We start from the raw sequence: 22,768 nt of genomic DNA on the forward strand, positions 1-22,768 counted from the left end.
TATGCTTTCAAGGTAAACTGATGTTTACTGCCCAAGCAATTTGACCACAATCTTTTTGCAAATATCGGAATACTTGACCACTGCAAAAACGCATTTCCTTTGTAGAAAATATGATCTTTTGACATCTGATACAGAGATCAAAGATGTAATGCACAAAATATAGGAAATTATTTCGGAAAGTGACAACTTTTGTAAGTGAAAAACTTCAGTTTCATTAAATACCAATAATGCTAACTTTTGACACATGTCACCATTTTTGCATGGGTAGATATTTCAGAACCGTACAATTCCTGAAAAACAGTACAAATTCTGCTTTTTTCGCGGGCTTAGGTTATGCTATCAATTTATTCAGTTTTTTATTTCAGGCCCGGATTGTTATTATGATGATGACGATCTTTCAGTACCAGTTCAATTTTCCATGGGGAACGATTCAGTGGTTAACTCGATGCTGTCACCAAGTGTAAAACCTCTACCGACTGGTTTTGTTCAGTTTCGTGCTTATGGAAGAACTGGGAGCGTCTATGCAATGTGTCCTGCTGTTAAGTAAGTTAAGTCGATTTAGACAGTAAATTTAAATAAGTATAATGTACTTCCAAGTGAAAACAATTGTTAAAGTCAACTGTTTATACAAAATGAGTTTAACCAAACAAATGTTTCTTTTTGCACATTGTGAAGCTGGCGGTGCTCATACAATCGCCTAATATTTAATAAAACGCAGTTACAACCTTAATTTTAAAACAAAGCCTTTAATATCAAAACAAATGTTTAGTCGTGCTAAAAATGACGTACGTTTTATTATATTAAAACATAAGCATAGTCAAACACAAGTGTTACTCTCATGACAAATTGTTTGCATCGAGAGTAAAACTTATTTAAACCAGAAAAAAAACTGATTCTGATGATTTAAAACGATGAAAAACTATACTTTCAAACTTCATACAAAAGAGCTCATCAAATTACTAAATTATTCCAGGAATTGAAATCCGATTTAGTGATATTTCAAACATTGTTACATAAGTGGTTCCCATTTGTATTAGCTATTTCTTATTGAGAGTGAACGATTGGCGAAGCGAATTTGTGTGTATTGGAGGAATGAACAATCCAGATTTTATCTAATTGGAAGACTGCAATGATTTTACAAGTATATTATGTGTTTTTTACACATTTTTACGTTTAAAATATTTTTTGGATAAACGCAGATTGGGACGGATTGCCGAGAACTTCATTGAACGAAACGACTCCAGTTGATTATGCTCATTCTAAGAGAGATTTCGATTCAACAATTATGATATTTTATCGATAAATGTGATCGAAATCATGGCTTTTTGTTCCACAACATGACAAAAACAAAACTGTAACAAAAATGTTTTCATGTGTTTACGTTTTAATTTTGATTTGTAATTGCTGCAGTTTTAAAACCAACACATTAAATTGATTTTTACGCTTTTACTGATGTTGCATTACGTTCTGACTGATTTCATTTTTGATAATTGAATTTAGATTCGACTTAAATTTTGCATGTATCCTATGGTAGCCTATAATACATTTAAACCTGCTTATATCTGCAAACACAAACGTTTGTGCGTTGTTATTATGCTGTAACATTATGCTTCATTGCAAACTAATCATTTGTAAAATTCCACAAAAATAAACTAGAAATTTCTTCCAGGACTTTGTTCACAAGTTATATTGTGATGTGGGAAAAATGTGTGATGTGACCTACGTTCTTTCACGGTCACTTGAGTCTGTAAATAAAATTGTCAAAGATGTACGTACCTTTTACCCATTGCATAAAAAATCAACATCTACAACAGTGGTTCCCAACCTTTCGTTGACCGTGCCCCCCTAAAAGTAACTTTTGGGCCTTATGGCCCCCTTCAAGTAACCCTGTAGGACCTGTGGCCCCCTTAAAAATGTAAATGGCAATCTCGTGTTGGAATTCGGTACTATTTCGGCCTTAAACAGGTCGAATAGCGCAAACAAGAATCCGTTATCGTGAAAAACTGAATACAGACAAATGGTATATGAAATAGTCAATTAAATTAGGGAATGCAGTTGAAAAGAAAACGGCTTTTAATGGGTGTTTTAGCTGAATCTACACCCGTGCCCCAACGTGAAAAACGTGACATGTATACGAAAGCATTACAATGACTACGGATTAATAATGTAGATAATCAAGTGCAATTATTATGCACCAATAAAAACTGTTTTGACAAACTTTACAGTGCCCGATTTAAAGTAACGTGCCCATCGTATGTGTTTACAATAATTTTAAAACAATGACGATATTGTTTTTGCAAAAGTAGTGTTTGGCAACATGTTTTTGTCGTATCCAAAACACCCCATTCTCTGAAACAAGAGAACTTGCTGGACGTAATGGTGGCACGTTTATAACAGAAGCACGCCTTTACTCATTAACGCAGTGTTATTGTGTTGTTGTACGTGTTCCAGCTACGCATTTCCGCTTTAAATCAAATCCATTGTTTCAAGGAATTTTCAATTTTTTCATCAACAACATACGACCTATATATGAGGAAACCCGAGTGAAACATACGACTGAAGAGTAGCGATTTTATACTGAAACTTGTTATGTTAAAATATTTATCATTATGGAAATTATAAATTTTTGTAACATTAAGTGTGGAATAGCGCTGTTATCTATAAAAGGTTTTTAAATTTCTCAAATTATAGAATATTTTTGCATCAAAAATAATAATAATATAATGATTAATTTTCTTTCGATTAGTATTTTATGACATCATTCCCTTGCATAAATTTAACATTCTATGATTTCGAATTATGCGTTGCCACTGAGCGTCTGCAATGAGTTTGAATTGTCGACTATAATTGGTTGTTTGGGATAAAACCGCTCAGGCAGATGGACATGCGAAAGCTTACATCTTGTTTTCAGGTTTTCGTAAATAGTTTTTTAAAAAGTCTGATGCAAACGCACCAGCCTCGAATATAAGACAACAAACAAAGACATCAAGTGTTTCAATGAACCCCGGTAGGGTGTATTAATGAGATTAACTCTTTCGACATGTTTTGTAAAAAAAATTTTGTTTGTGCTTGACGGTAAACTTTATATCAATTGTACATTTTGACTCATAATTAGCAGTGCATTGCATCAACGCATTTTTGTCACAAAGATATGATTGCAACTGAATCAAACGAAAGAACACCCAAAATGCCTCCAAAACAGCAAAACATCTTACGTGTGAGTATAATCTTCATGTGTGCGATTCTAATTCTGACTTTTGGGGGATTCATTTTCGGGATACTCAATTTTACAAACCAGGTTGGTAATGAAAGTAGTTGTTTTTATTACTTAAAAATTAGAAATAACAACAGTTTTCGTGATGTTGTTTCAGATCGCTTTTCACGAAACTACTCAAGGTATGTCAAATATCAGTAACATGTCTGTAATGACCCCAGAAACTAATTTTTGTGTTAAACCTTAAAATGTTTTATGTGTATTTGTAATTAAAAAATATTTTGAAACAAAGCTAAGTGAAATGTTATACAACTTGGGAGGAATCAAGAACAGATCAACAAATTTTGCCTTTTTTAAAACATCTTGTTTTTTTTACAATATTTACAGCAGTCATAACAACTACACAAACAATGTTGAACACGACTGAATCGAAGTCAACAAAGCTAGCTAATTGTGTTGAAGTTTTTTTAAAAAAAATACCCTGCTGTTAAGTTCTTTTTCAAACTAAAAGTTTGGTGTCCCGATTTTTTTCATTTTATTTGGAGGCAATTCTTGGACCTAGCTGGATCAGCAACAATAAAACCACCGCTTGGCATATTATGTTTGCTGTTGTTTTCACTCTCAACAGTTTATTTGATGTAGAGTTTATATCTTCCGCAGCACAGACAAACGTACAAGCAACCTTGGACGCAACTAAATCAGTGACAACAAATCCACCGCTTGGTACTTTCCCTACTATGTTCTGTTTGAACCGAGAAATAACTGGAATAAAATATGTTGTTTTTTCTGAGTGAATGTGATATTATGTTCGCGATTAACTATTTTACTACTTTCATGCACTTTTTTGTTAAACATTTGGAACCAATTAGTCATTAGATATTACATATAGGTAATATCATTTGATTTTTCAAGCACCACACACAACTGGACAAACAACTTTGAACACCACAGAATCAGTGACAACAAAACCACTCGGTACTTCCTCCAATCCTGCCCGTTCATGTGTTGAACTGAGAGATGCTGGATTTAAAGATGGATTCTACGTCATACAACCCTCATTAACACTGTTTGAGGTAAATATATATGTAAAATTACTCAATCAGCATCAATGTAATCATTTTAGTGAGGAAAAAGAAAATTAAATTTCGTTTATTGAAAAAGGAGCGTCAGTTTCCGTCCAAAAACAACTCCACTAATTGACAAACAGTATCCGTGTGCAAAATCAAACAGTGCTAAAAAAATTAAGAGACGTTCTTTCAATAGAGACCAGTAATACTAACAAATTGCAACACTAGTACCTTTCAAGAGTTAATATTTTTAGTTAGCCTGTACGTCCAAAGCAACTATCTCATCCTAAGCCTGGGGTTCTCAACCTTTTTTATTGTCGGTGGCAAAAGGTAATTTTTCAAGTGTGTGAGGAGCCGCAAAAATAGCTGAATGAATAACTGCAAAAAGCTCACTAATTATGAATTATGAAACACATTGCAATAGACAATTACCTTTGTACGTAATTATTCTCCGTAATAGATATATTACATTTAATAATTTTAAAATAGGCTGCATTGTAAACTTTTTGAAATAGTAAATTTCGAAAGAACGATAGCTTTTATGGTAAAAATAATCTTTAGTGATTTTATGAGGTCTAGTGAGGACCGCAAAACAAGTAGTTAGGGGTTGCATCTGGCCCTGAGAGCTGCGATTGAGAATCGCCGTTCGAAGCTATGGATTAACGTTGCAAAATTTAAGTCTTACGTAAAAATATTCAAACACAGATATTGAATATCTTTTTTTAAATGTGTTCGGATTTCTATCGTTCCTAGGCTTACTGTGACATGATAGCGGCTGGTGGTGGATGGATTCTCGCGGCCACTATTAACGACAACTTCAATATAACAGAAACTTATGATGACATGTGGTTTCTTTCGACGTCCAGCATTGAAGATAATGTTTTGGGTAACTTGTTATTCACACTTGCACTACAAACACATATTTTTAAGTGTTGTTAAAAAAGATTATCAAAATTGGATAAACACAAATTCATTCGGAACATTTGAAACATGTACAAGATCAGATTTTAAAAGTCAAGCTTATTATGAATATCAGGTAAGTAGCAAGTATGTGGTAACTGCACAATGGCATCTTTAATTTTTATTAAATTTTCAGGGTAAAGACGTTATGCTACGCCATGTTCCAAACAAAACACCATTGAATGTCAGCAGAGAGCATACTTTTCTTCAATACCAAACAGAGAACGGATTTATGGAAGATTATGGAGGGAATATGCACAAAATCTTTAATCGCAATTATACACTGCAACCAGGAAAGGGTCAGAATAACCCATTTTGCCATTATTTTTACAGAGTTTAAAAATTCAATCGTTAATTCCGCAAAGATAGACCTGATTACCATCAAGACTGAAAAAATATTGACTCAATCAAAAAACTATGTTTCAAATAGAATGTAGGTAAAATACATTTCTATGACCTGTACATCAGGAAGTCATAGGCTTGGCTGCATTGGTACTTAACTTTTTCAGTTCGAATAATAAACGGTTGAGCAATGGGGTATCACCCAAACCAGAAAACTTAAAAATTTATACTGGTAAATTTTATTCTTATTTTTTTAGTCTTTTATCCAGTTGTAAACAAAATGTTGGATCGACTTGCTGCAAAATCAAAAAATATTACTAACTTAATCACTGATTTCTATTTTTACAACTATTCGTCCCTTCATCGTCCTGATGCGTTGCATGATAGTAAATTGTTTGGTACAGATTATGGAATAAGGGTAAGTTATTTTTATTGCCATATTTTAGGCATAAATATCAATGACTTTGTGTTCAGGTTTACAGCACCCAAGATCAAGATTGTTATCAAAACAAATATAAAGGAAGCTGTGCAATCAGCAGTTTACATTACGGAAAAGATTATAGGTTAGTATTTTTTTAATTGCATCTCAAATTTTTAAGATGTGTTTTACATCAAATAGATGTGATCTTGGAAATATGATGCAATCTAGCCGAAAAATGCATCCCTTTTTTGCCTTGTTCGCTGTGGGAAATTTTGATCACTGCCTTAGTAATTTCTACTTTGGGGTACATGAAGAAGCGTTATATTCTTCTCATGTATCATATTATTTTTTAAAAATTATTTTGATTTTAGGTGCATTCTTTTCGACCAAACTATGATTCAAAAGTTGTATACAAAGGAAATCACACTATCATCAATTTCTTTTTACAATATGAAGCACAATGTAGATATGGTTCGTCGAATGCCAGCTTGTGTGATGTTTGGTTTTACGTCATTAATACCCAGGTGCGTTGGGTTTCAACCTTAGTTTTGTGAGGTTAATTATTTACGGTTTTATACTATATTTTTACAAATGCGTTACCGAAGGCTATTCAGGAGTTCGTTATGTACTGAGCACTATTGATCAATTTTACTTAAATTCTATAGATCGTTCCATCAGGTTTGGACACAAAAAATTTTAAAATCTTTTAATGTTTTGTTTGAAATATTAACTTATCCAATATCATAGAATTGGAAGTCATCTGGTAGACCAAACATTAAATTGCACAACGCAACATTAACAAAAAGTTATTCTTTTGGATGGAAAATTAATGAAACTGTTTCGAACATGCTATTTGGTTACACAATTGTTTCAAGGTGAATTGCTGTTTACTGCTAAATCTTTTGCGTATTGACGTTGGTGACACAAATTCGTGATATGCCTACACTTTATTTTACTTAGGAAAAATAATATTTTGATACCTAAAGCAGAGATCAACGCAGTTTCCCTCAAAATATTGGAAATTCTTTCAGAAACTGACAACTTTTGTAAGTAAAACATTTCAGCATCAGTAAATATTTAATTAGGATGTTAAATTTTGTTAACATGGATTTATACAATTGCTTTTGCCGCATGCATCATTTATACATGAGTTACAATTTCCAAACGAACATCACTCAACCTGCTTCTGGCATTTTTCATTAAATCATATCAACGTAGTATTTGTCATTCCAGATCCAGATTAAATATTTGCAACTGTGAACTAAGTGGAGTCCAGTAACTTGATGCTTTACATCAATTCAGGTCCAGATTGTTTGTATGATGATGATGTGCTTTCAATACCAGTTCAATTTTCCATCGGAAACGATTCAGTGGTTAACTCGATGTTGCCACCAAGTGTGAAACCTCTACCGACCGGATTTGTTCAATTTCGAGCTTATGGAAGAACTGGGAGCGTCTACGCAATGTGTCCTGCTGTTAGGTAAGTGGGACTGCTATACATATTTTATTGTACGGAACTTATGTACTGCCTTTAACAAGATCAAGTATATACTGTATCGATTGTTACTGTTACAGCTTCAATCGTACATTCTAACATTACTTTGCAGGGAATAAGCAGATAAACTTATAAATGTTGCAATCTTTTTAGGGTGAACGATTGGCGAAGTGAATTTGTGTGTATTGGAGGAATGAAGAATCCAAATTCTTCCTACTTGGATGACTGTAGTGATTTTACAAGTAGAATATCATTTTTATACATAAGGCACTTGTTTTTGCTTAAATATTTTGCTTTTCTCAATGTAGATTGGAATGGATTGCCAGGAACCATGTTAAACAATACAACTCCAGTTGATTATGCTCATTCGAGAAGGGACGTGGATTCGACCATTATGATATTTTATCGTTAAATACAATCAAAATTGACGTCCTAGAATGACCATTGATTAACATTCTTGATTTGTTATTTGATTTGTGAATAACTATATTTTTCCTATGAAAACAGTCGATGACATTACCGTTTATGTGTTTCCTAATATTACGCAATGACCTTTTTAATAGTTTGTCTCTCGTATCAACAAATCGACTTGAATTTCAATCAATGCAACAAACGTAATAAGCATTATATTATTAAACATTTTTATTTCGTAATTGACATGTAAATCAACTTTGGCTATAAACCAACGTGTTTGATTCATTTCTTTTTTTTGTAATACTATGTATTGTTACTCATTGCATATGACTCGTTTTAATCTTTGAACTTACCATTTATTGCCTTGTTGTTTGTACCTATTGTTGATTAATTAAATCGCAAAACGCAACATCGGGCCTGGTCCCGGTGAGAAAATTTGGAGAGTTTTCTGTCGGATATTGATCACATTTTAAAGTGTAACATAGTCAAGAGTTTTCCTCTGATTTATCACTGCGTTCTATCGTAGTCTACCTGTAAATAAAGTGTTACCAAAAAACCTTGTTAGAATTATCTTTCTGTAAAAAATACGTATGCGTATATAATGGGAAAGTACGTTGTGAGGACCCTTTTTGAGAAAAAGCAACATGCGCTTTACCACACCTACGCAAACTAAATGTATGTAGTCAAGCGGAAATGATTGGATACAGTTCATCCCTGCACTGATTAAGCGTGATACAGACACCTGGTGGTTGATGTACTCGCCTCTTGCAAACTTATCATCAGTGCGTGCTTGAACTGTTGCATCAGTTTGGTTGTACACAACTCGCTTTTCCCAGCCCCCTTTAATCGTAAATCTTTCACAACCATAATAAGAGTTGTGTGGTTTTATGCACTTTAAAAATGCTCTTGCAGGTGCATCACATACAAATGTTTTGATTGATACTGGAAACACTTTACCACAATAAATTACTGATTTACTTTTTAAAGCTCAATACTCAATCAAAAAATCAACCAGGTATATATCTACATTGTTTGGTTTTTTAGTTCCACAAAAAAACAGCAACTACAAATGGATGACACAGGTTAAATTGGCACATTACGGGCCATAGCTGAGTTAAAGTTGATTTGAAAAGTGGTAATCCGTCTATATTTATTACAAGTTCATTGTCACTCAAGTCAAGCATGTCACATGATCTTAGACTCAACAAAATACCTTTCTTCAAACCCAGATATCTCCGCAACACTTTTTGATGACTTTCACTGGTTTTGGAGAGTGAAGTAATGTTCTTGCATCATTTGGAACACTAAGACCATGACATTGCAAAATACCCGAAAGTTCGTTTAACGATCTTCGCGTGCAGTAGTTGCATGTAGACCACTCAGTCTTTCAGAGAAACCTCATGCGATGTCCCGCAATCTCCCGCGACGTCAGGCAATATTCAGCGTTTTACTGTCACCCCATTATTCAGACAATTCCAAATTTGCAAATGACGTTTACGCCATCGTTTTAAATACGAAAGTTCCATAATCAGCCTATTACTGAAAACACACGAACGTTTTAACAAACATCAGCGAATAATTAAGTTCACTTAAATCCTTGCCTGCACACGAATTACCAACCCACGTGTGAAACTGTCCAAAAATTATTGTGAGACATGAAGCAATCAATTGGTGGTCACATGATGAAATTGTAATTGTTTTGTCAATTGTGACGTTTCAGACGAATTCTAAAAATGCGTGGGAAAACAAATAACCACCACAACGGTCGGTGAAAACAACATAGTTTTGTGCTTATCGAACACATCCCATTAGCAGCAATAAGTGTCCTCGTTTGAACCTTCCACGTCGCCTGACCCACCAATGCTATGAACAAAAGGTGACTACAAAACATAAACGGTTTGACACACCGGCAAATTTAAACGTTTTTCACTGGCCAACTCAAAATTTCTGTCAGACACAGCATGCAAAGTTTTAGGTCATTCCAATAAGCAAATCGAAAATGAGAAGCGCACATCGTAATTATTTGCAGGGCAGGAACGTTGTCCAGAGAAAGACATGTCGGTCATAAAACACGAACGGTTTGACATAAATTCAAACGGTTTTCACTGGCCAACTCTAAACTTCTTTTAGATTGAGCATGCAAAGTTTCAGGTCATTCCAATAAGCAAATCGAAAATGAGAAGCGCACATCGTGATTATTCGCAGGACATGAGCGTTCAAATTAAGGCGGGCCAATGTCCAGAGAAAGTCGTGTCGGTCATAAAACACGAACGGTTTGACATAAATTCAAACGGTTTTCACTGGCGAACTCTAAACTTCTGTCAGATACAGCATGCAAAGTTTCAGGTCATTCCAATAAGCAAATCAAAAATAAGAAGCACACGCAGTCATTATTCACAGGGCACGACTGTTAAAATTAATGACGTCTTCTTTACATAGGTTTCGAACGTAATTCGAAGATTATTATTGTCATGTAGATACAAGGTTAAAAACTGGTTGCTTCAATACCTAGTAGTATTATTGACATTTTCTTTACATAGGTTTCGAACGTAATTCTAAGGTTATTATTTTTTTGTAGATACAACGTTGAGAACTGGTTTCTTAAATAAACCTGGTAGTATTACTGACCTCTTCTTTATGTAGATTTCTAACGTAATTCTAAGGTTATTATTGTCATGTAGATACAACGTTGAAAACTAGTTGCTTAAATGCCTAGTAGTTTTACTGATGTCTTTTTTAGGTTGGTTTCGAACGTAATTCTAAGGTTATTATTGTAATGTGGATACAACGTTGAAAACTGTCTGCTTAAATACCTAGTAGTAATACTGACGTCATCTTAACGTAGATTTCGAACGTAATTCTAAGGTTATTATTGTCATGTAGATACAACGTTGAAAACTAGTTGCTTAAGTACCTAGTAGTCAGACATGAGGCAATTCGTATTCGTCAATGCATTCGAATACAGGTTTTGCCACCTTCGTGCTGTATTCGAATGATTTTGGCTTTCGTTCGATAGTGCATGAATACAATTCGTTGATATTATCTTTTGAACCAACAATTCATGAATACAAAAGCTTAAGTAAATTTATTCGAATACAATTCGAATTGTTCTAGGTATTTGCCAACCTGAGAATTTGCAAATTCGAATACACGATATATTTTTTACGAATACAATCCGAATTGTTGTCGGCCTTTGGCAACGTAACAATTCGTAAAATCGAATACATGACTACATTTGTACGCATACAATTCGAATTGTTGTCAGCCTGTTTCTACGTAACAATTCGCAAAATCGAATACATGACTACATGTTTACGAATACAATTCGAATTGTTGTCAGCCTCTGGCAACGTAAGATACGTAAAATCGAATACATGACTACATTTTTACGAAAACAATTCGAATTGTCGATTACCTCCAGACTAGGAGTAGTCGAGAATATTTTGCTATATATTGTTGCCAAATAATTGGCAGTGAATGTGACCTGATTTGACAAGTTTTTGATTATGTTACGAAACAATGACACATAGAAGTTTAATTGTGACGTTACATAAATGGAATTGTGTTACAAATCTTGCAACATTGGGTTGTTCTCAGCACATGACAGGTGTAGCGTGTTCATGAAGCAAACATCTCATGTAAATTTCGTGAAATTTATATAACGGAGACTTAAATCAGTCAAGCTGAGTTGGCAAACAAAGCTCGTTGGTTTACATTTTTACCAATAAATTTGCAATTCATAAACCCATGTTACTTTTTGATCGAATACCTTTTAAGTTTCGGGGCGCTTTTATTTCTTTTATTTTCCGCAACTGCAAATATCCGAATCGGTGCATTCGAATGCTTTTCGAATTGTTTGCTTCTTACTACAACTGAACAATTCGTGAATACAAATAAGTAGAACTATGAATTCGAATACAATTCGATTTGTTACTTCTCAAAAAGTACGAAGTATTCGTGAATACGAATACACGTTTGGGGTTTATTCAAATAGTATTCGAATTACACGTTGTTGTTTTTTGGTCAACTATTCATGAATACTAATACTTGACACGTTTTATTCGAATACAATTCGAATTGCTGCCACATAACATTACGAAACAATTTGTGAATACGAATACTTGACTCGCATTATTCGAATACAATTCGAATTGTCGAACTTTAAAAAGTGCGTAGAATTCATGAATACGAATACATGCCTTGGTTCAGTGGTTCCCAACCTTTTTTTGACGCGACCCAAATACTTCCCAAAATGTTGTTTTGTGATGTCCCGCGACCCATGGACATGTATTCTTACTATTTCGGTTGTATTTTTGTTACTGAATCAGAAAAGCTTTCGAAAATTATTACGCCAGTTTGGAAAAGTTTAAAAATCAAACAAATACTATTCAAAACATTTCCATTTAGCCCGAACTTCAGAGCTGATTCAAAGCATTATCAGCCAATTTGACGTCACAAACAAAATTAACCATTATTACGCCAAGTTGTCTTGATATTATTTTAGGGCAACAATTTAAAACAGTTTGTTACATCATAGACAAAATAATATTACGATTATTCGCAAACAATACCCTTCTTTTGTTGAAATCAATGGGGCTTTAGAGGAGAGGAGAATCCTATACATTCCTATACGGCAGGGGTCGGCAACCATGTGTTAATGACCTCGCGTGCCAACGTTTTGCCAAATAATAGTAGTGCGTGCCCGCAGTTATTAATAGTAAAAAGAAAGCGGAGTGTTTTGTACATGTAAGGCTAAATTTTAAGACAATGGCATAGCAAAAACCATAAACAAGCAGTGTAACAGGTTAAATTGTGACTTCAATATAAACACGCAAATCGGTTGGCGTGCCATGAAAAACCCTCTCGCGTGCCAACGTTGGCACGCGTGCCAGTGGTTGCCAACCACTGCTATACGGTATACGGTAATCCTATACCGTAGAGGAGAATCCTATACATGCAACATCAAACTACACTACATTTACCTACTTAAATGATACAAATACTTCACAGTTTGGGAAGCGCTATTAGGCCTATAGGAAGTGTGAAAGCGTCACCATACATAGCCTCAACAAAGTGTACCTATGTGGCAAATTAATTGCCCAACCTTGCTGTCGAGATCACAAAAAGCACAATCAGTCGTAAGTAAAAAATGTATATTCAAATAGCGGCACGTTTAAGCTGATGCGCCCCTTGTACCTGGTAAATTTTGCTTGTAAGATAAAGTTAGCTGAGTCTCACAGTTCTTGTAAGTTTATATCGCCCCAAACTTTAAAAACTGTCACCATCAACCCCTCGTTGGACGAAATACCCATCGTTGAAGAACCCTGATTTAACCTTGGGAAATTAAAAAATAACGCTACGAAACGAAGTCAAAGTGTAAATCCTCTTATTGTCACAAAAAAACAGGCGAACCAACAGAACCTTCAGGCGACCCAACTTTGGGTCGCGACCCAGAGGTTGGGAACCACTGTTCTATGCGATAGTATAAAACATATTCCCTCATATTGTATGAATATAATAAGGTAATTTTCATGTAGCTACGCCTAGATGCTTGGTAAACGACTGATTGTCGGGTGGACTATGATTTGTATGTAAGTGTGCCGTGATCCCCGGAGTGCAAGATTGTTGCAACTGTAACGTAATCGGACACTTGGATAATTACTGAGCAGCATCAGCATTTTCGTTTACAAATCGCTAACACTAGTAACTACTTGGTTTTGCTCGACGTCATTTTTAGTCAATTTCAATTGTTGGTGGCTATACATCACCACAGAACTGTATTGTTATATAATTTACATCCAAAACAGCTTTGTATTAATCTAAATTATGTTAGTGAACATGATTCGTATCTTGGGAATCATACAGGATCGTATAGGATGTCATTGTTCAGAAATGCTTATTATACCTTTATTTTTATAGCACGTAGTACTCAGTGCTGGGTAAAATGTATAAACACTGGCTATTCAAATTAAAGGCAAATAGCTAATAAATATTTAGCGTATATTTTGCAGGTTTAAGCGTGCGCCACGCATAGTGTAAACGGGTTTAAATACCCACACTAATCTATTTCTTGACTCAATACAATCAAAATGCATCATTCGTAAAAAAGAGCTCAACAATGAATTCAAATCTTATCTATACTTGCTAATACTTAAATGTCCCAGATAACTCCAATACATCACAAAAAACATACACTCTTTTATCAAACAATGTACAGCTTTGATTTACTTACACATCCGTGAGTAGCCCGTGTTTGTGCTAGCAACGCAAGCAACAAAAGGCAAACTAGAAAGGTGTTTGCTTGCTCGTTACATTGGCTACAGCGAGAAATATTGCTTCTGATAAACGTTGCAGGTGTTTTGCAAGACGGCGCTTTGATTAAAAAACATAATAATGCCCCAAAGAATCGGTATGTTAGGTTTGCAAATTTTTTCAAACAAAGTTTACGTTGAGTATTGGCAGTGAACATAAATTAGGGGAAGTAATGTGTAGCGTTGTACCTTGGCACACATGTTATTGGAAATTATGATGTGAATATATCTTTGCGTTTATGTTTTGGTGCGTAATAAGTTTGTTCAACTAAATTTGTGTCAAAATTTTTTTAACATAATATACGCTTGTTTCTAACCGATAAACGACAAATTATCTAAAACATTTGTGTAAATCCTAACATCGTGTTTCAGTAAATACAGTGTTACTACCAGGTATATTTCAAACACGTTTCTCACATCCAAATCATTCAACGTTACGACGTCCTTTACCAACTTCATCAAGATAATGTCAGCTATACAACACAGTCTTTAGCATCCCAAGAGTGAACACGAGAAAGACGTTAGCGCAAAAACGTAGACAAAATTGTTGAGCAGTTTAAAGCGATCGATAGCTAATTGACTTTAGAACGTCAGTTTTTATGTTAATCGTGTTGGCGCGCGAGTGAATGTTCCACGATTTTAAAAGTTTATTTTTTTGTAAACTGTATCTTTGGCAATCGCACCAGCAGCTGCAGAGTTAATAAATTCATCTCATCGTTGCATGGCTAGCCTACATTGATGTCAACGAAACCTATTTTGCTACGTTTCTTTGGTGCTCCTTTACCCACGCCTTTAGTGACCGGGCCGGCTCTGTACGTACCTGGATGTGCTGGATTGTTTGTAGACAAAAGCAACAAGATTTCTTTCCTGGATACTGAAATTTTAAGCCGCCGGATGGTACACTTTCAAGCGTGTAGCACAAACCAATCAGCATTACAAGGTGTCTCTACAATTCAAGAGACTAATGCTGATTAGCTATCGGTCGCATTTGCAGCACTTAACTACGATTTTTATCAACGCATTATCGCCGTTTTTGCGGCAGAGCCTTTTTCGTGTTCACTCTCTTGCTGTTATAAGAACGATTGCTTGTCTAGCGGACGATACCCTTAGGTAGACTCCCAGTATAAGACGTCGAAACGTCGAATGACTTGTTTACATTTTTTTAGAGGGAAGCAAAGCCTATCTTGTTTCAGTTTGTAACACATATGTCGTAAAACAGCTTAAACAGTTTTTGTTTATAATACCTGAAAAACTAATTTAAAGAGAGATGACATCAACGAATTCGGACTTGGATCAAACTGATATTTGTGATCAAGGGTTTTTGAAAGGTGGAAATGTAAAACGACATATGCTGTAACACAGCACTGAGAAACTTCAGCGATGTGATGTTTGTGAAAAAACTTTCACCCAGAGTTGGATTTTAAAAAGACACATGTTGACTCACACTAACGCGAAACCGCATCGATGTGATACATGATAAAAGGTTTGCCCAAAGTGGAGATTTGACAAGACATATGTTGACCCATACCAAAGAGAAACCTTATGGATGTGATTTTTGTAATAAAAGATTTACACACTATGGAAATATGAAAAGACACATTTTGACTCATACTAAAGACAAACGTCATCGATGTGATGTTTGTGAAAAAAAGTTTGCTCGTGGTGGAGATTTGAAAAAACACATGTTGATTCAGAGAAATGATAAACGTTATGGATGTGATTTTTGTGATAAAAGATTTACACAGTATGGAAATTTAAAAACACACTGGTTGATTCATACTAAAGAGAAATCTCATCGATGTTATGTTTGTGAGAAACGATTTGCTCGTGGTATAGATTTGAAAAGACATATGTTGACTCACACTAAAGAAAAACTTCATCGATGTGATGTTTGTGAAAAAAGATTTGCACAAGGTGGATATTTAAAAGGACACATGTTGACACCCACTAAGGAAACCTTATCAATGTAATGTTTGTGAGAAACTGTTTGCTCGTGGTAGAGATTTAAAAATCCACATGTTGACGCATCCCACCACAGAGTAACCCTATCGATGTGTTGAAATTTGACGTGATTTTAAATTTGAACAGACACTTGTTGACTGACAATAAACAGTAACTTTACCGTAAACAGACTTGTTTGGGCTGAAATTCGAGTTTCATTTTTACCATTTGAACAAAAAACATGTAACACAAAATGACAACAAAAACGGATACTTTTCGTACAGTTACACTGTTCACTGAACCATTCGAGTCCACTGTTAATACTGTAAGAAATTAGGTGCCAGTCGGTGGGATATTATAAGATGCATTTAGGTCGCATTCATCAGGGTAAATAACACTAAATGCTCGTAGTAAATTGCCCGAAAAACAAAGGTAAAACGAATTGAACGCAAGTACGTCACATAGCAACGAAAACACTGCGCGATAACAAATGATTGGGCCTCTACTATTTGAGCAGCTGCTTGTAACAAGCTGAAAGGATCAAGTCTGTTTTAATGTTAATTGTGTTGCCCCGTTGGTGAATATTCCACGACGTAAGAAATAGTCTTTTGCTGTTTACATTACTCCTCACACATTCTTTCTTAAGTTTTAGATCAAGTTGTGGAATAACTGGATTGTCTCGTTAGTGGCAATAAAATGGCAGTAAAAGAAACAATATGTGCTTTTTTAATATCAGTATTTGTATTCCCTGACAATTTTTAGCTTGTCACAGCCTCTAGTTTCTGAGGATATGTCAGGAATCTTGGCATTTACGTCAACTGTCACTTTCATGTAGGTTTGTGTAAGAAACAACATTATGAAAACTACTTAGCTGTACCACATTTAACCTTGATCCTATAATTTGTGCTTTGGTAACTTTGCCGTGTAAACTTTTGATTTTTTAATGTTTTTTTTTTTATTGTACTCACTTACGTTATCTGTGGTTCTAAAAGGCTCATTATCAGTTATTGTATTAAGGAGATAACAGGTGGTGCCTTTGCAGTGTCTTCTTTAACGACACTGCGTTGTAAGTGCAGAAGTTTGGATGGGTTTCAAATTACGATGAAATTACGAGTGTAACAGATAAAAAAACGTCATGTAAGTGTGTCGATTACACTTAATTGCGTGAAATTCGGCAATTCAGCTACAATAAAGTAATACACCGAAACGTCAAAAAGCTTATACTTGCGTACGCAGTTGCACAAACACTCTAGTCATCAGTTAGTATACAAAATAGATTATGCGTAGTGACATGTCTGTGTCTTCATATACACATTTCGTCATATCATAATTTTGATAAAGGGTTTCAAATTGAAAAAAATTGATCTTGATGTGTATAAATTCGTATATTCCGCAGCGAAATGACATCTCGTAATTGTTGCACTACGAACCTTTTTGGCAAACATCACATCGTTATTAATTTACATGGTGTTGGTTGACGATGTAATAAACAACATAGGTTTACGACCGTTTAAACAATAAACGTATGGTATGATTTACTTTCTGTTTGAGCTTTTCCATGTACGTGGCTGATGCAATGGATGTATTGTCAGCAGTTAGTCTAAGTTCTTGTCAGGTTTTGCATTCAACTGGAATGTAAGATAACAATTGCAAAGTTGGAGAGCGTTGGATTAAGAAGAAAGTTGATGAGATACAAATATGTGACTACAGTTACCTAGAAACAAACGATATCGGATTATCCCCAGAAATAGTTGTTTTTACTGATATATTTGGACGTTAACATTCATACTTCGCAGAAAATATAAATAGTTACGACAAATAATCTAAAATTTTCTGGTAGTGATACAATTGTACACAAAGGTCTCGTTAGTGTACTATAGGCGGGGTTGCCATCCCGTCCTTGTCCTATCTTAAAGGTTCATGTCCCAGAGAAAATTGTCCTTTTTTAAAAAATATGTCCTTGTTTTTGACTTTAGTCATAATTTTGTCATATTTTTAACTAACTTAATACAAAACTGCAATATTTTCCTCCTAGAATCTGGTGATGCTTTTGTGACATCAGAAAAGAAAATATGAAAAATATCGCATATGATATGTCATGGTTCGTATAAATGCAAAGATTTGTTCATAAACGTTTGTTTCGTTTCGTATGAAAATTAATTTTTTCAGTTGTCCTTATTTTGGGGTCCATGTCGATGGCAACCCTGTCTTTGAAAAAAATTTGTTCTGATCAGCTCGTGTAGCCGCAGCTGCCTCGATGGCGACTTGTTAAGGGCGGCTACAATGTAAACTATGATGTTCATTGGAAATTGTTTGGAGAGTCTGATCTTTGCATCTCAATAACAGCTGACTGATTAACAGCCACACATATGTCTCTTCTTTCTTTGTATTCTTGAATAGCGTTAAAGGCGAACGTCCAAATCAGCTACACATCCACATGGGATAGAAATAGAAGCCAAAAATAGAAGTCCAATAGAAGCCCCAAAATAGCCGGCCGCAAACATCAAAGTCCACGCTTATATAACAATGCGAAACATAAGCCGGTGTACGAATTCTTTTTCTCATATTACTTATATTATTTATTTTAAGGCAGCCATGTAATTTACACAGGGTGGAAACGACGCGTTCTACACGAATCACGACTGCGGAAACACTGCAAATGCCGGCGGAAATATGTGTCAAAAGGGAATAAATACTATGTTTACTGTTAGATCTTTCTGGAACCCGAAAAATGGCTGAAAATAACTTATGACTACCATAGAAACGGAAATATAAACATTAGTCTCTGCAGAAATGAGGGTAACCACTTCCTTTTCGTGGTGTGAAACGTTATTGCGAAATAACATGTTACCGTTATCATAAACATTGCACAATAATGTTGCAACCGTTACACTCGCAATGATTTTAAACGAGATTTTCTTGGCCATGTTGCTGCTTGAAAGGTGTCACCTATAAATCTAGCGTTTCAAAAACGCATAAAAGCGTGGGTAAAAACAATGTGTATCGTTCGTGTTAACGAGGCTTCAAATGTCGCCATGTTTACGACCGTTCAAACAATGAGCACATGATGTATAACACTTTCTGTTCGAGCTGACACATGTCAATGCATTCGCTTTATTGTTTGGAGCCGATTACCTATAATGCAAGAAAGTGTAAGTAGTAAATAAGCAACGGTGTTATATACTTTTGAAGTGCTGCAGAATTCAGAAAATTGCATTAAACTTAAGTTAAACAAAAGCCTTTTGTTGCCGATAAAACCAGGGTTTGTGGTTCTAACATCGAACAAGTTTGAAACTAATCATCTAATTTTCAATCATATATAAGGTTTCTACATTTTGCAGATTTTATAGAAATTAAACATGAATCATACTTATGTCAATAAAGATCCAGATGCTTACGAAACCATAGAGTTTAAGAAAGGACAAATTGGAAAAACTGCAACTAACACCAAGAAACAGGGTAAAAAATAGTTTGTATACTTTGAAGAATAGTGTTTTAAGTTAATATTTTGGTCTTTAAGGACGTCAAAATCAAGAGACATTTTCCAATGTGTATGCAGGATCGTCATCAGACGTATATGACGAATCTATTGATACGATTGAAACCACAGTTAAAAGTGGGCACGGTTTTGGTAAGTTATATAATAGGCGGCTTTCACTGCATTTGAGTATTTTTTGTTCATAATTTTGCCAAAAATTATTTAAAACAAAACTGGCAATGACAGCTTATTTTGTCTATCAATTCCGTTCAATTCAAAGGGTAATTAATATGTAACAGGGTGACCGTCATACAACTGATTTATTCTTATACTTTTGAGCATTTATCCCACTTTAAAGGCCCATTTACACTGTGCTTAGTGGCGCCTAAACTGACCTTACCTTCCGTTTACACTGCTATTCAGGTGCGCACCAAAGTTTACTAATTAGTACACTCGACGTCATTTTAAGCTCTCAGCAACTGTCGAAGACCAACAATCACTACATAATTGTATTGTTACCTATTTTAGATTCGAAAAAGCTCGGTATGAATCTAAATCAAAAGATATTTTGTAAGTAAATACAATTTTGCATCTTGGAAATCAGGATTGTTTAGAATGTTTCTTGTATAGATTGGTGGCATGTGTATCAATTTTTATGTTTTTACAGTTCATACAATAATACATATGTAATAAATAATCAAATTTGAAGCAAATAGCGTACCATCATTTGTTTGTGGCAAATGAACCAACTTTTCAGAAAAATCAGAAACCCACACACAGCGATAACACTAATTTGATACGCAGAAAAACGCTCGGCCGGCAATCACTCGCTCATTTCTACTAGACATGAGCGGCCAAAATCAGCCAAGCTCGAAATCCGACATAAAAAAAGGAAAAAAACAAACAAACTTATGCAGATTTGATCGATCAAACTACGCATAGTGCAAACGAGCTTTGGCAGAAAATATTTTTTTTTCTTCAAGAAAGCAATGGTTATGACTGTCGTGTATTTTACACAGAAAATGTGAAATCGGATGATAAACGTCGTAAAATTGCTCCGAGCAAACAAAACCCGTCGATTCTGATTGTCGTCTTGGTATGTACGGTTGTTATTCTGGCTACTTTGGGACTAGTGTTTGGAATACTCAATTTCACAGCTAAGCAGCCAAAGCAGGTGTGTGTCAAAGCTTTTTTTGCTTTGTATGTTTTTGTTTGAAAACAATCCGTTTGAGTGTTTTCTTTTACATGTTTCATTGCTTCAGAACGGAAATGAAGAAATTAATCAAAGTAAGTCATATGCAGGGTTGCCATCGACTTGAAACCAAACACAAGGACAACCGAAAAATCAAATTTTTAGGCGAAACGAAACAAACGTTTTTAAACAAATCTTTGCATTTATACGAGTCATGACATAATATTTGCAATATTTTTGCCAGAAACAATCTGTTCAGTAACTTGTTGTTCGTAGAAAATATTTTGTGCATCTCACGACAGCTCAGGTCTAGACTCACTGTTACTTGTAGCAAGCATTTGACTTGTAATTGCTGAAAAAAAGACAAAAGAAGGACAACAGACAAAAATAAGGACATTTCTTAGAAATAAGGACAGTATGGCAACCCTGGTTATATGCAACAAAAAAAGTTTTGTGCATTTAGGAGTTTCGAAACAAATTGATGCTCAGTGATATTTGTCTGATTAAACGACATCCTAAATGCATATAGGGCTGAGTGAAAAAAATGTTTCTGAAACCCAATTTAACAACAGTAGGAGAAGCAGCATACTATGATAACAATGGGACCTAATACAAAAAAAATCGTTTTTAAGTGATGCGTATTTTAATGTTTAAGCCCTGATTGTAATTAGGTTAGAGGTAACATTTTCCTTCCGTAGCACCACAGACAACTCCAAATACTACCTTCAACACCACTGAATCAGTGACAATAAAACCACCGCTTGGTACTTTCCCAAACCCTGCCCGTTCATGTGTTGAACTGAGAGACGCTGGATTTAAAGATGGAATCTACGTCATACAACCGTTCTGCAAATCGTTTGAGGTAACTTATTGTAGTTAGATAAATGTCGTATTTTTTGTAAAACCTTACCTATGTTGTGACTCTCCATTGCCATTGGCAGCGCTCAATACGCTGTTTGCAATCTATGTTCAAAATTTTGTAATTACCAATTTTGAACCATACTTAGTTTCCGAGTAAGTTTCGAGACCAGAACAGAATAAATATGTGTTAGCAAGTCTTAATTTTCAAATAAGTTTATTTTATTTAACAGAAAATCATTCGTAAACATCCATTAAAAGGGGTATTTGAATTGTTGGCACTTAATTTTCTAACAAAAATTAGGTATTTAGTTGTAGAACTTTATTAGAGTTTGGTCTATTACCGTTATTTTGCCACATACTTAATTATGCCACTTGCACTTCCTGTTTTTTTCTTGAGCAGTCTTATTCAAGACATGAAATAAAGGGTGTTTAATCAACCAAAAAATAAATAAATGTCTGAAAGCATTTCCTTTAACAAACTACCACCCTTACATTTGATTTTGGTTCTGGCTAAATCACATTTTTATTGTACTTAGGTTTACTGTGACATGATAGCTGCTGGTGGTGGATGGATTCTCGCGGCCACAATTAACGACAATAATTTAAGTTTAGATGAAAGTTATAGTGATTTGTGGTTTGTTAAGTCGTCAAATAACAACGAAAACATTATGGGTAAATTATGATATTTTATTGCACAAAAACAAACATTTTACGTGCATCTTAAATGTTAGATTACCACAATTGGATGAACACAAATACTTTCGGAACATTTGCTACTTGCACAAGATCAGATTTTAAAAGTCAAGCTTATTATGAATACCAGGCAAATATTTTCTCGCATAATGCATTTGATTTAATAAGAAACTTGCGGTTTTTAGGGAAAAGACATTATGTTACGTCATGTCATAAATCAAACGCCACTGGAGTCCAGCAGAGAGCAGAGTATTTTGCAATATCAAACAGATAACGGATTTATGCAAATATATGGAGGAAATTTGCATGCAATGTTTAACTTACGATATCAACTAAAACCAGAAAATGGTAATACAAACACTTGACATGTTGTTTTTGC

The 22,768-nt window shown here is 34.8% G+C and overlaps 2 protein-coding genes across 2 annotated transcripts; both read left to right on the top strand.

Moving 5' to 3' along the window:
• Positions 1-3,151: 3,151 nt before the first annotated feature.
• On the top strand, positions 3,152-7,488 carry LOC145219335 (uncharacterized). The gene is made up of 13 exons (XM_080086710.1): positions 3,152-3,217; positions 3,372-3,396; positions 4,127-4,287; positions 5,035-5,167; positions 5,226-5,317; positions 5,378-5,540; positions 5,841-6,001; positions 6,058-6,146; positions 6,203-6,308; positions 6,376-6,528; positions 6,752-6,879; positions 6,965-7,050; positions 7,307-7,488. The coding sequence occupies exons 1-13, from the start codon at positions 3,152-3,154 to the stop codon at positions 7,486-7,488; spliced, it is 1,545 nt and encodes a 514-aa protein (XP_079942836.1).
• An 11,995-nt stretch (positions 7,489-19,483) lies between these two features.
• Positions 19,484-22,663, top strand: LOC145219337 (uncharacterized). Its single transcript, XM_080086711.1, has 7 exons — positions 19,484-19,624; positions 19,686-19,796; positions 20,663-20,817; positions 20,906-20,930; positions 21,534-21,697; positions 22,233-22,368; positions 22,575-22,663. Exons 1-7 carry the CDS (start codon positions 19,525-19,527, stop codon positions 22,661-22,663), a joined length of 780 nt encoding a protein of 259 aa, XP_079942837.1. The 5' UTR covers positions 19,484-19,524.
• Positions 22,664-22,768: the final 105 nt, after the last annotated feature.

Source organism: Phallusia mammillata, chromosome 3, assembly GCF_965637545.1.
Source record: "Phallusia mammillata chromosome 3, kaPhaMamm4.hap1.1, whole genome shotgun sequence".
Taxonomy (NCBI): domain Eukaryota; kingdom Metazoa; phylum Chordata; class Ascidiacea; order Phlebobranchia; family Ascidiidae; genus Phallusia; species Phallusia mammillata.